The sequence below is a fragment of the Carcharodon carcharias genome, chromosome 3 (genome assembly GCF_017639515.1).
Source record: "Carcharodon carcharias isolate sCarCar2 chromosome 3, sCarCar2.pri, whole genome shotgun sequence".
In the NCBI taxonomy this organism is placed as follows: Eukaryota; Metazoa; Chordata; class Chondrichthyes; order Lamniformes; family Lamnidae; genus Carcharodon; species Carcharodon carcharias.
This window is the reverse complement of record NC_054469.1, coordinates 120,865,639-120,878,653: the sequence shown is the minus strand read 5'-3', so window position 1 is coordinate 120,878,653 and position 13,015 is coordinate 120,865,639. Positions and strand designations below refer to the sequence as shown.

General features: G+C 41.7%; 1 protein-coding gene across 3 annotated transcripts in view; it reads left to right on the top strand.

Moving 5' to 3' along the window:
* The window catches only part of thsd7aa (thrombospondin, type I, domain containing 7Aa), a 537,669-nt gene that overhangs the window by 459,106 nt on the left and 65,548 nt on the right, over positions 1-13,015 (top strand). For all 3 annotated transcript variants that reach the window (XM_041184218.1, XM_041184217.1, XM_041184219.1), the window contains exon 16: positions 4,167-4,300. In XM_041184218.1, coding sequence (XP_041040152.1) covers positions 4,167-4,300 — 134 coding nt within the window. The remainder of the gene's footprint in view (positions 1-4,166; positions 4,301-13,015) is intronic.

Genomic DNA, 13,015 nt, shown 5'->3' with positions numbered 1-13,015 from the left:
TGTGATGGAAGTTTGACAGGAAGTTCGTACTATATACACAAGATTTTAATATATTATTGATAAGATAGTAAAGTAACAGATATAGATGCAGTAAAGTCATTAATATTACCTTCATAAAAATTCAGAAATGTTTCTGAGAGGTGTAAGGTGTTATACAAATGAAATTCTTAATTTCTTTGGATCCTTTTATGATATATTAAAGTAAGCATTTTAGCAACAGATGGCTTTAGCTGTTCAATTATAAGAACAAATATAGCTTATAAACATCAGATGACGAAGGCCTTTCTGGGTTTGTGAGAATTCAAAATAAATCTCAGACACACTACAAGTTGTGTCAATAATTTTCCTCAGGCATCAATAATGTTCCAGGTTCCAACTGAAGGAGTTGCTGCTGGGACTGAAAGGCGTGTGTAAATTCACTGCACTGCTGCTGACAAAGTCTGGAGGAGCATCTGGGGTTTTTTCCTTCAAAATACAAACCTATTGGCAGATTAACCGTTTCTATTGGTGAAGCGCATCAAAAGCTGGAGCTTTGTAGGATTGATAAGATGAGACAGTGGGCCTAATCCAGTACCGCAGCCCTTGTAAGAACAGGATAAAAGCAGCAAATGGAAGTCAGTGTCTAAGATTCTGCCATGAACACAAGAGCAGCTGCAGTTGCACTGCATCATTCAGTGCCAGTTGAACGTTTGCATGTAAAATGGCAGATTTGAAGCTCCAGATGTCACTTATGTCTGTCAGATCCTTTCGTAGACAATATTGTTATCTGGACCTTGGCCTTTGATAGAAGTTTAAACACAATAGCAGCCATAATTTGCTCACGCAGTGTTATTGCAGCATGCATTGGGCTACAGGAAATCTGTGTTATGTCCATTTGTACCTCTTTTAAGTCTTTTTGTACTCCCAATGTGAGAGTCCTGTATTATTTGTTATCATTGTTTTCAATCGCTTCCCCATTGTTTGTCAATTAAATTAAAAGTTAAATTAAATTAAAAGCCCAAATCTTCCAGTCTTGTGGTCACTGGAGACTGGATGTACAATGAAAGATATGCATCAGGACCATGATAAAGTCCTGACACGCAGACCTACCTGGGAATTGGTGGGAAATTTAAACTTCCAATGGGCAATTCCCTGCCGCCTGGAACCTTGCATGAATGTCTCCAACACTGAGCTAAAATTGGAAACTTGATACAGATCCGTACAACTTGACTAGATTGTTGCTCAGGAAATGCAACCCCCCAACACCCCACGACCCTCCGAATATACCCAAGGACTACCCCTCAACCAGACCTGACTACCCTGACCCAGTACCTCTTGACCACCTGACTACGCCCTGACCTCTGACTACCCTCAATCACCTGACTAACCCTTTACCAGCCGACTACTCCCCCTGACCCGACCGGATTATCCCCCACCCACACGACAGCCATCCAAACCAAACTGACTACCCCCTGACCTGACTACCCACTCGTCCACCTACCCCTCACCCACCTACCAACCTCAGCCACCTAGATACTATCCCACCTAGCACCACACCCTCCTTACCCAAATCACCCACCAATCCATTTAACCCGCTGACCCATTCACTCACTCACCCACTCACCCATTCATCCACTCATCCATTCACTAACCCACACTCAAACACTGGACCTTTAAACTTACCTGAATATGGCAACTGGTGCCCTAAAAAGGGCCGTGTCCTCTCTATCCCTGACTTTGTTCCGATGGGGATCCCCAGGAGACGATGCACAGCGCATTTCTCTGACAGCAGGATCGGAAGATCGTAGAAGAGATGCGTAGTAGTGTCGGGTCGGGAAAATCTTTACAGGTAGCATTGCCGCTGACCAGAAGATTGAGGCAATGATGGCAAATGGAACAGTTAAGAAAATGTGCAGTTGTAATTATGGTTTTTGCATTTTTGAATAGTTACTTTTATAAAAGACCTGGCTGCCAGAAAGCAATACTGTTAGATTTCCTTCACAAATTGGATGGAACTTAAAAAGAAAGCACAAGATATCAATTTAGTTTCTTTAATGTCTTCACAGTCTTATCAGGGTGATCTTAAAATAATTCAAAGCTTCAATTAACTGCCACTTGTACATACATGACAGTAATCTCGTTCTTCCTTTCAAATTTGTGTTGTCTAATAAATGAAATTCATCAGGGGCTGTTGCACAATAACATTGGACAAGCCAGAGAAACCCCAGAAAACTGGCTTTAATATGTATTATATGTAACTCTTTCGAGTACAAACATGTTTCCATCTGTTCCTATTCAGATGAAGTTACATTGTTTCACAGTTTGCTATTGTGAGATTTGAACTCTTGATAGTTTTGCCATTGTGAGATTTGAACTCTTGATCTTGGGGTTACAAACCCAGTACCATAACCACTTGGCTATTTAGGCCAAGCCCATGTATTATATGTATGTATGCTGATCTTATTTTTGAACAATGAGCCACTTGATACTGTTTAATTGAACATGTCAATTTATTTAACTGGAAATGACAACAGCTGTGATGAGGGGTTTAATTAGCCTGCAGCTGATATGAAAACTCATCTGGTAATCTTTTTGAGAGCAATTCTAATTTCTTTTTAAGTCACCCAATTATAAACAGCAAACATTTTCCTAAGTATAGAAAAGTATTTTTTCCTCTCATTAATAGGATGAAGCTTGTTTTTAATCAAGGAAATTCTTAACATAGTAAATAATATTAAATGGGGATTGGTGGAGTAGACAAATCTCTCTAATTGCTAAGAACTATTTTAAAATGCAAGCTAACTACAGAATCAACATATGTATTAAAATGCACAGTAAATTAGTACATTATATATGCTCTAGATTTTTTTTTTGGTATGAATTTTCCATCTGTCAGAACAGAAGGCCTGAACTTAATAACAGAAAAAAATCATAAATTGAGGTGTGCGGACTCCTTCACAAACTGAATATCAACCAATAAACAGTTCAATTCTCTTTGCCAATATACAAATGAATGGGGAAGAACAGTTGAAGTAATAATTACAAAGAACTGTTTTAAAATACAGATACAAACATATGCAGCTATATTTTAACTTATTAATTTACTATATATTAAAACTAAAAGAAAATATCACTATTGATCTTTAGCCATTATAACACTATACATATTTCTATCAATTTCACAGTCTTTATGATGTAATTTAATTTATTCCAACACTACATCCGCAGTGTGAATCCAGAGTCAATGCTGATCTGACTCTGAAGAGAACAACACAGTACTCCATGGAGAATACAGCCTCATGCTGCTTTGAATTTTACATCATAGGGAATGTATATCCACTTGGGTCCATTTTAGCTTACCTGACATTAATTTAAACATTTAGAGCATAAGAATTTCATTTTCTTTTTTAGATATTTCAATTCTAACTCTTAGGAGGAGAGCTCAGAATTTGCATGCAAGCATAATTGCATAGAACTTTCTCTTGAGCAGGCTCCTTGGAGTTCTAGCCAAACTGGACCTAAGCAGTGTAAATGGGATATGCTTTATACTGCTGAGAAACTAGTAGCTCCATCATTAATACAGCCTGCTCTTAGCCTTTATTAGCTGCAAACATTGTGCTGTAGTGAATAATTCACTTTTGCAGAGACAAGTTCAGCATTATTTTACAAGAGCAAGTATTTTATGAGTTTTCTTTGAACGAAATGAAAGATTGCTTCTTCTGTACTTGTGCCTCAGTCACTGCTATTGGAAAAATACTTATTGAACTCCCAGTATCTTTGTACAGTCATCATCATCATTAATTCTGACAGCCCCAATGCCACTTCTGCTTCTTTATACCAATAATTATAGTTGGCTGTTTTGCTATATCCACCAAGGTCATCTTCTACTTTATCCAACCTTTGATCTTTGATTTTTCTCTGGGGCTTTTTCCTAAAGCTTCCCAAATCAAACTTTGCACAGCTGCAATAATTATCCAATCCATCATGTAGCCAAGAGTAGCAGAGGGACAATGCATGGCATTTTTTGATTGTGTTGAATTGCAAAAACACCTTCCGCTCCTCAGAGAATAGAAATCAAAAGTTCAGCCCAGTTCTAGTGGTGTTGAACCAGGAGGAAGACCTTAAGGGTGAGTATTTGAAGTAACTAATATTTATTTAAGTCAGTATTATGTATGTCATTATCATAGGTATATGAGGTGGTTCCCTGTCACAGCGACTGCAGTCAGTATGTGTGGATAACAGAACCATGGAGTGTGTGCAAAGTGAGCAATGTGGACCTAAAGGATAACTGTGGAGAAGGTGTGCAAACCCGCAAAGTGAGGTAAAGCTAACTAATTAATTTCTTAGTTCAAAGGTCTGATTTGAAATCATACAATTGTTCTGTTGTTGAGTCTTAACACAAATGTACCAAACACTGTAACAATGGTAAACTAAATTAAGTGTTCTTTATCAAAGAGTAACAAGATTCAGGAGAGCTCTTCTCTACATGTGCTACCTACTGACTAACGCTGCTCTGACAACTGTATCACATGTTAACTTGCATCACTTCCTGTGATGAAAAATGCTAAACTATTTGCATATTCAGTGGTACGTTATTCAGTATTAAAGCAATATCATAACATCCCCTTTTCCTTAAATAGAAAAATTCCACAAGTTATAAGCTATGTACTTAATGGAATAGGATAATTGTGAACAATATTTACACATGTATGTGCTCTCATATTAGTTATTCAAGTGTCTCTGAAATGCACAGGTAGTCTGCTGACTTGACCTGATCTGGTAACAGTGAAACTTTGCAGAGATCTGGAATTGTTAACTCTTTCTCTGGACTTGTAGGTATAGACTGTCGATTATCTTGTACTTAATATTGTGCACATCATCTTCCCTAATTGCGCTCCCAGAACTTGAAGGTGAATGTGTTCTAGATGCTATACGAGTGTTAGCTATGATGCAGTTGGATAACTCTCTCAGCTGACATCTATTCCTCCTTAACATCGCTCTATTCAGGATTATTACTTTATATACTGTGGCTCAGTACAAATCTTTGACATTGCCACAGGAAACTGTCAAGTCTCTGCTTGCAATTGGATCTATATGCAGAGGAGGCAACTCCATGTTTGTCATGAGTGATTTTCCTTTTCTTTTGTCTTACCAACAATTTGTCTTAGATTAACAATGATCTGATCAGATGATAACTTGGAAGAGTTGCCCTGACTTATCTTTCGAACATGATCGCCACTGGGGATGGTAATCCCGTATCTAGTGACGTTGCTCACAGGGGCAATATTGCTATTTGAATGTCTTGATTGGTCTCCTTATATTTTAGGATTAATGACTTTCCCGCATCTGCCACCCTTTCTGCTAGTCCTTTTAATCTTGGATAGTGTGGGGATAATGTAATGTGATTTACAGCCCACTTTCTGCACATGTCCTGGAATGGCTGATCGGTGTACTGTGGACCATTATCCAACACTATCTCCTCTGGGGAACCAAAAAGACTGAAAATTCACTCAATGTGTTTGCTACTGATGCACTTGATGTATCCCTTAGCTGGTGAATGATAGGAAATTTGGAGAAGTAATCAATAATAAGTAAGAAGTCATCATCTCTAACATGGAATAAGTCAGTTGCTATTCTTGACCATAGATGTGATGGAACAGCATGAGGATGGAGTGGCACTTTGTATTGACTCAGCCGATTGCTCCTAACATGCATCACATTCTCACTGTCCTGTGTCTTTATTGATCCATCGCCAATAAACTGTTTCATGTACTAATTGTCTTGCTTTTACAATGCCTGTGTGACCTTGATATAACTGGGTAAGTATATCTTCACAGAATCACAGAGTGCAGAAGAGGCCCTTCAGCCCATCGAGTCTGCACCGACACATGAGAAACACCTGACCTACCTACCTAATCCCATTTACCAGCACTTGGCCTATAGCCTTGAATGTTATGACGTGCCAAGTGCTCATACAGGTATTTATTAAAGGATGTGAGGCAACCTGCCTCCACCACCCTTCCAAACAGTCTGGGTAAAAAACGTTTTTCCTCACATCCCCCCTAAACTTCCTGCCCCTCACCTTGAACTTATGTCCCTTTGTGACTAACCCTTCAACTAAGGGGAACAGCTGCCCCCTATCCATCTTGTCCATGCCCTCATAATCTTGTACATCTCAATCAGGTCACCCCTCAGTCTTCTCTGCTCCAACGAAAATAAACCAAGTCTATTCAACCTCTCTTCATAACTTAAACGATTCATCCCAGGCAACATCCTGGTGAATCTCCTGTGCACCCCCTCCAGTGCAATCACATCTTTGCTATAATGTGGCGACCAGAACTGCACACAGTACTACAGCTGTGGCCTCACCAAGGTTCTATACAACTCCAACATGACCTCCCTACTTTTGTAATCTATGCCTTGATTGATAAAGGCAAGTGTCCCATATGCCTTTTTCACCACCCCACTAACATGCCCTTCCGCCTTCAGAGATCAGGACTTCCTAGTGTCATGTCGTTCATTGAATACTTCCTTGTCAAATTACTTTTAAAGTGTATCACCTCACACTTTTCAGGTTAAATTCCATCTGCCACTTATCTGCCCATTTGACCATCCCATCTATATCTTCCTGTAGCCCAAGACACTCAATCTCACTATTAACCACCCGGCCAATCTTTGTGTCATCCGCAAACTTACTAATCCTACCCCCCACATAGTCATCTATGTTGTTTATATAAATGACAAATAATAGGGGACCGAGCACAGATCCCTGTGGTATGCCACTGGACACTGACTTCCAGTCACTAAAGCATCCTTCTGTCATCATCCTCTGTCTCCTACAACTAAGCTAATTTTGAATCCACCTTACCAAATTACCCTGTATCGCATGTGCATTTGCCTTCTTGAAAAGTCTCCCATGTGGGACCTTGTCAAAGGCTTTGCTGAAATCCATATAAACTACATCAACTGTACTACCCTCATCTACACACCTGGTCACCTCCTCAAAAAATTCAATCAAAATTATTAGGCATGACCTCCCTCTGACAAAGCCATGCTGACTACCCCTGATCAAACTTTGCCTCTCCAAGTGGAGATAGATTCTCTCCTTTAGAATTTTCTCCAATAGTTTCCCTGCCACTGATGTGAGACTCACTGGCCTGTAGTTCCCTTGCTTCTCTCTACAACCCTACTTAAATAGCGGAACCACATTAGCTGTTCTCCAGTCCTCTGGCACCTCCCCCGTGGCCCGAGAGAATTTAAAAATTTGGGTCAGAGCCCCTACGTTCTCCTCCCTTGCCTCCCTCAGCAGTCTGGTACACAAATCACCTGGACCTAGAGATTTGTCCACTTTTAAGCCTGCCAACACCTCCAATACCTTGGCACTCCCTATATCAATTTGCTTAAGAACCTCACAGTCTCCCTGAGTTCGATACCTTCATCCTCATTCTCTTGGTGAAGATGAATGTGAAGTATTCATTCAACTCTCTAGCGTAGTCCTCTTGCACCACCCATAGATTGCCCCCTTGGTCCATTATGGGCCCTATTCTTTCCCTGGTTATCCTTTTCCCATTGATATACTTATGGAATACCTTGGGATTTTCCCTACTTTTACCGGCCAGAGCTTTCTCATATCCCTCTTTGCTTTCCTAATTGCTTTCTTAAGCTCCACCCTGCACTTTCCATACTCAACTAATGCCTCTGCTGATTTGCTTCCCTTGTACCTGCTAATAGCCTCTCTTTTCCTTCTCATCGTAACCTGAATATCTCTGGTCATCCGTGGTTCTCTGGGCTTGTTACTTCTTCCTCTCGTCCTAGAGGGAACAAGTTGAGCCTGTACCCTCTTGACAAAGCATTTTTGCTATCAAAACTTGTCTGCCGCTGAAAATGACTCCACTTGAAATGCCTAATTTGTCACAGTGTGGCCAAAAGGTTCTGAGGTCTTTAGGAACCTCTTGTATTGTACCTGGCCATCTACCTATGGTGAACTGTCATAATGCCTTGAGGACAAGATTATTGGAAATCTCTCTTTAGAGCTCTTTGAGTTTTTTTTTTCTGTCCAAATCACATGAGGTCAATGTTGTACATATCTTCTAGTTCCACATCAATTTGTCTACTTGGACATCCAACGATATATCTTCTGCCTTCTAGAGGTTGGGTAACCTGCTCAATAATCATGTGGTTTCCAAGTTTTTATTGAACCTTGCAATCTTACCCCTGCACTTTGATTAGCAGTCTTTGGAGTCGAGGCAGTATGCTGGTGAGTGGTTTTTGCCAAATCATTTCTAGAGGCTTGTGATCAGTATCAACAATGAAGTGTTTGCCAACAGGTACATATTAAATCTGGCGATATGAACACTAATGCCAATGTTTCTCGTCCAATGTTTGAATAGTTCACCCGAGTGGGTGACCACTTCTTTGCTGCCAGACTTTCTACACAATCTTGCCCTGTCCCTTTTTGGACCACAAACCTTGCTGTGTCTATGTGTCTTGGTTACCTTACCTTTGGTTCTTGCTGTTCCAAGTGCGTATATGTATTGCCTGCTCATAGCTATGGTTTTGTATTTTCTGCCATCTTTGTGTTGACTGTCGATCATGCCCTTTTTCTCTTATTTTTAAGCAGATCCTTTGGGAATGCCTCTATTGGGGCCAATGTGATTATCAATTCCCAAGAGAGTTTTGCAAAATTGCAATCTTTACCTTTGCCTCAACATCTACTGACAACTGGTCAATAGTTTCTTTGGACTGTTGTCTAAAGACCATTAGTTCAAGTCATTGGATTCTAAAGATGATGTTGACTCCTAACTGATCTTCCAGTGTTGCCAGAGTTTAGATGGGTCTTTCTGTTCTGCTTCTGACATTGCAGAAGTGTTGATGCAATGCACACCTTTATTGCCAACCGTTACCTTTACTTTAATTGATGCTTATTGAGTTCTGTGACTGCAATGAACAAAAAACATAACTCCATACACTATTCAATTTAAAACCCTCTCTACTTCCCCGGTTATGTGGCTCGCTATAATACCAGCCCCAGCACGGTTCAGGTGTACACTGTCCCAATGGTACAGATCTCACTTTCCCCAATATTGGTGCCAGTGCCCCACAAACCTGAACCCACTTCTTCCACACCAATTTTTGAGCCACGCCTTCATTTCGCTAATCATATTTGTCCTATACCAATTTTCACGTGGCTCAGGTAATAACCCAGAAATTATGACCCTTGAGGTTCTGCTTCCTAACTTGGTGCCTGGATCCTCATACTGACTATGCAGAGCCTACTTCATCATCCTTCCTATGTCTTTGGTACCTACATGGACCATGACCACTGGATTCTCCCCCTCGCACTGCAAGTTCTTCTCTAGCTCTGAGCAAAAGTCCCAAACCTTGGCACTGGGCAGGCAACATAACGCCTGAATCTCTCTCCTTGCTATAGAGAACAGTGACAATTCCCTTCAGTATACTGTCCTCTACTACCACTATATTCCTTTTTCCTTCCCCAACTTCATTGGCATCCTCTACCACAGTGCCATGGTCAATCAGCTCATCCACCCTGCAGCTCTCACTCTTATCCAAACAAGCTGAAAGAACCTCAGACATGTTGGACAATTGCACAGGCTGACAGTCCTGCCCTCTGAGTCCCCTTACCTACCTTAGCTACAGTCACACCCTCCTATCCCTGACCTCCTTCCAAATCAGAAAATCCTATCCTTACGGGTGTGACTGCCTCCTGGTTCAAAGCATCCAGGTAACTTTCCACCTCCCTGATGTATCTCAGTTCCTGCAGCTCAGCCTCCAGCTCAATGATTCTGAGCCGAAGCTCCTCAAGCCGCAGATACTTAGCACATCTGTGTTTTCCCTGGATAACACTGGAATCCAGGAGCTCCCACATGCTGCAGCAAGCTGCTAGAAGTAATTATTACAGACAGGATTCATAATTATCTGAAAAGAGTAGATCTTATTATGCAATCACAACATGAAGTTTGGAAACAGTGACCCTGTTTCACTAACGTGGTTTTTTTTTTTCAAGAAGGCACAATGTTAATAGATGTTGGCAGCCCAGTTGATATTATCTTGGCTTTCAAAAAGCCTTCAATGAAGTGCTACACAAAAGGCTGTTAAGTAAGGCTCCATCTTGTGGGATTGGTGGTCAAATTTTAAGTTGGATACCAAATTGGTTGTTGGATATGTTGGCAGCTCCGTGTGAGGTCCAGTTACTGGTAGAGTATTGCAGTGAACTCTAGTAGGACCCAGGTACCCATCCTTAACAATTACATGGATAAAAGCACGGGGGAACAATTCTTAAGTTTGCTGATGACAAAAAGCTATATGAACGAGTTAGGATTTCAGATAAAATAAACAGATCACATGCTGATCTTGATACAATGGGGGGTGTTTAATTGTAGGTGTGAGCAGTTTTGGGAGTGGTTGGAGTTTAAAAGGGTTGAAATTGATGGCATGTTGGGAAGTCAGCTTCATTTCATCAACTTCCACATTTATCTGCAGCATGTTAGACTGTGTGCGAATAACTCCGGGATAGGTGGGTTGTTAATTACAAAATGTCAAAAGCTCATTAAGAGCAATCTTAACATAGATTTTGCAATTTAATTGTGGGTGTACAGATTTCCCAAGCTTCCTAGAGCTTGCCAGTGAAACAAGACAAGAACACAGAGGCAATTGAAGGGGCTGAAGAAATGACAGGCAAAAATTCCCAAATGCACTAAATCATAGCTGCTTTCTTGCCTAATTGTGTGAAAGTAAGTATTTGCTCTGTGAGAGGTGACTTTCACTACTTTGGAGGTTTGTGTGTCTGATTTCCACTGGAGCTCCATTAGAGTTCTGTTCTATCAGATCAGAATGGGTGCTGCATATGCTGTTTGACTTTGGACCTCAGGTGAGGACCTTAATGACCAGCAGGAACAGCAGCAGCTTTCCTGTCACAGACTTTCTGCTGCACAGGAGAGAGGGGCTGAGCAAAGAGATGCAGCTCACAGGAGGGGACACCAGCAACACAGCGTGTATGCCAGCAGAGGATCCACTTCATCTCCATGTATGAACAGGAGTGTCTCAGGAGGTTTAGGGTCTTATGTCAAGTCTTTGGCAGACATTTGTCACCCCTGGAAACATGATGTGTTGCCTGCTGGACCTGGTGGCCATTGTATGCCAGTGACTGTAAAAGTCATCACCATCCTCACTTCTTTGCCTCTGGCTCCCTCCAGGTCTCTGCCAGAGACATCTGCAGAATCTTGCAGTCAACCACCCACAAATGCATTACACAGGTGCCTGATACCATGTTTGGCAGGGTTGGCAATTATGCACACTTTACCATCAATGATGTCAGCCACAATGATTGGGAATTCAGCACTGGCTGGCTTTCCACAGGCACAGGGTATTAGCGACTGGACATTTGTGGCAATGAATACACCCCCAACAACAAGGAAGAGGAATGTGATGCAGTCAATGCATCAGCAGTAGCCCATATTGCTGCACAGGATGCCCTTTGAATGACAAGTTTCAGTTAGGTTCTACTGCTCACTGGTAGAGGGGGCAACCCCTACCTCCACTGCTTGGATTAAGTTTTGTCATTATTAAACAGAAGTGAAAAGGCCACTTACCAGACAGCAATCAAAAATGGACAAGACGGGAAAGTGATGGAAACAAATAATACTTATGTGGTTCAGAAGTGAAACAAACGTAATAATCTAACATTGTGCAAACCCTTTTGCAACTACAAATCTTCTTCTTCCTAGCACTTGTATGTAATACAACCCCTGTTGCTTCAGTAGAGGTAGTGGTAGGCTGCTAAGATCCCTGCTCTGACAACTGAAATGCTCTTGACCAATGTCCTCTGGGTTTGGAGTTCATGAGAGCCAAAGACTGCACAGCTGGTTCCTGTGCAGATGCAGAGTCAACCATCAGGATACGAGGCAGTATGTGGGTACTGACTGAGGTGGGGAAGATAGGGGACAGCAGGTAAGAAATGGAATCACTTTGAACTGAGTTTCCACTTCCATGTACACTTTCACCATCATCCCTCTCATGGCTCACCCACTGTCTGCTGCGAACAGTGAGCTGGACAGCACTTTGCTCTAGATCAGGAGGACAATGAATGCTTGAGGCTAAGGTTTCATCATTCCTATTGTAGGTGGTATTCATATTGTGCAAGCTGTTGCCAATCTCCCCATTTCTGACAGCAAGACATACCAAGACCTAATTAACCTCTAGCAACTCCTGCTCCACAGGCGTTAATTGTAAGAGTTATGGTTCTCTGCCACTCCCTGGTGTTCTCTGCTCTCTTTTCCTACAAAGAGGAAAAGAAGAGACTTATGAGTATGAGAAATGACATGTGTTGGACAGATGGATGGGGTGGTGACTGAAGTAGAAGTGTGGCACTGCATTAAGATGAGAGTGAGTGCCTGCAATGAATGGGTAGTTGGGAATGTGGAAAACTGCATAGACAGAGAGGGATGGGTGAACCTGTATTGATGTGGTGGAGTAGGTTTGGGAAGGCAGAATTAGGGGTTGAAGTGATGCAAACATCAGGATATAGGTGAATGCGCCACTGTCCTCAACTTTCTTAGGTCATTAAGCCACCTTCAGTGTTGCATCCAGGAGTGTGGCACCATACCCCTGCTACTTACCTCCTCCTGAGCAACTTCCAACTGTGCCTTCTTGCTTTCACTGACAGACTTCTTCTTCCTGTCAGTAGGAAAACATATCCTAATGGGCCCTTACAGCCTGCCAGCTTTTATTAAGGGAGGCAATACTAAAGTGAAGCACAAGAGGAACATTGGGACTCTATTCTGACAGTTCCTCCTTTTGTTTGTCTATCCATCAACTGTACCCTCTGCAATATCCTTATAAGTACTGGAACTGAAATCAACTCATGCAGGTCATCATCACAATTACTCAACCTAATTGATCAGGGAAACCCAGGAATCAGGTGCTAATGCAGTGGCTGGGTTAAAGAGCCACTGACGGATGCACTGCACTTCTGGATTTCCCGCACCTTACCCAACTATCACCACCCCAATCCTATCCA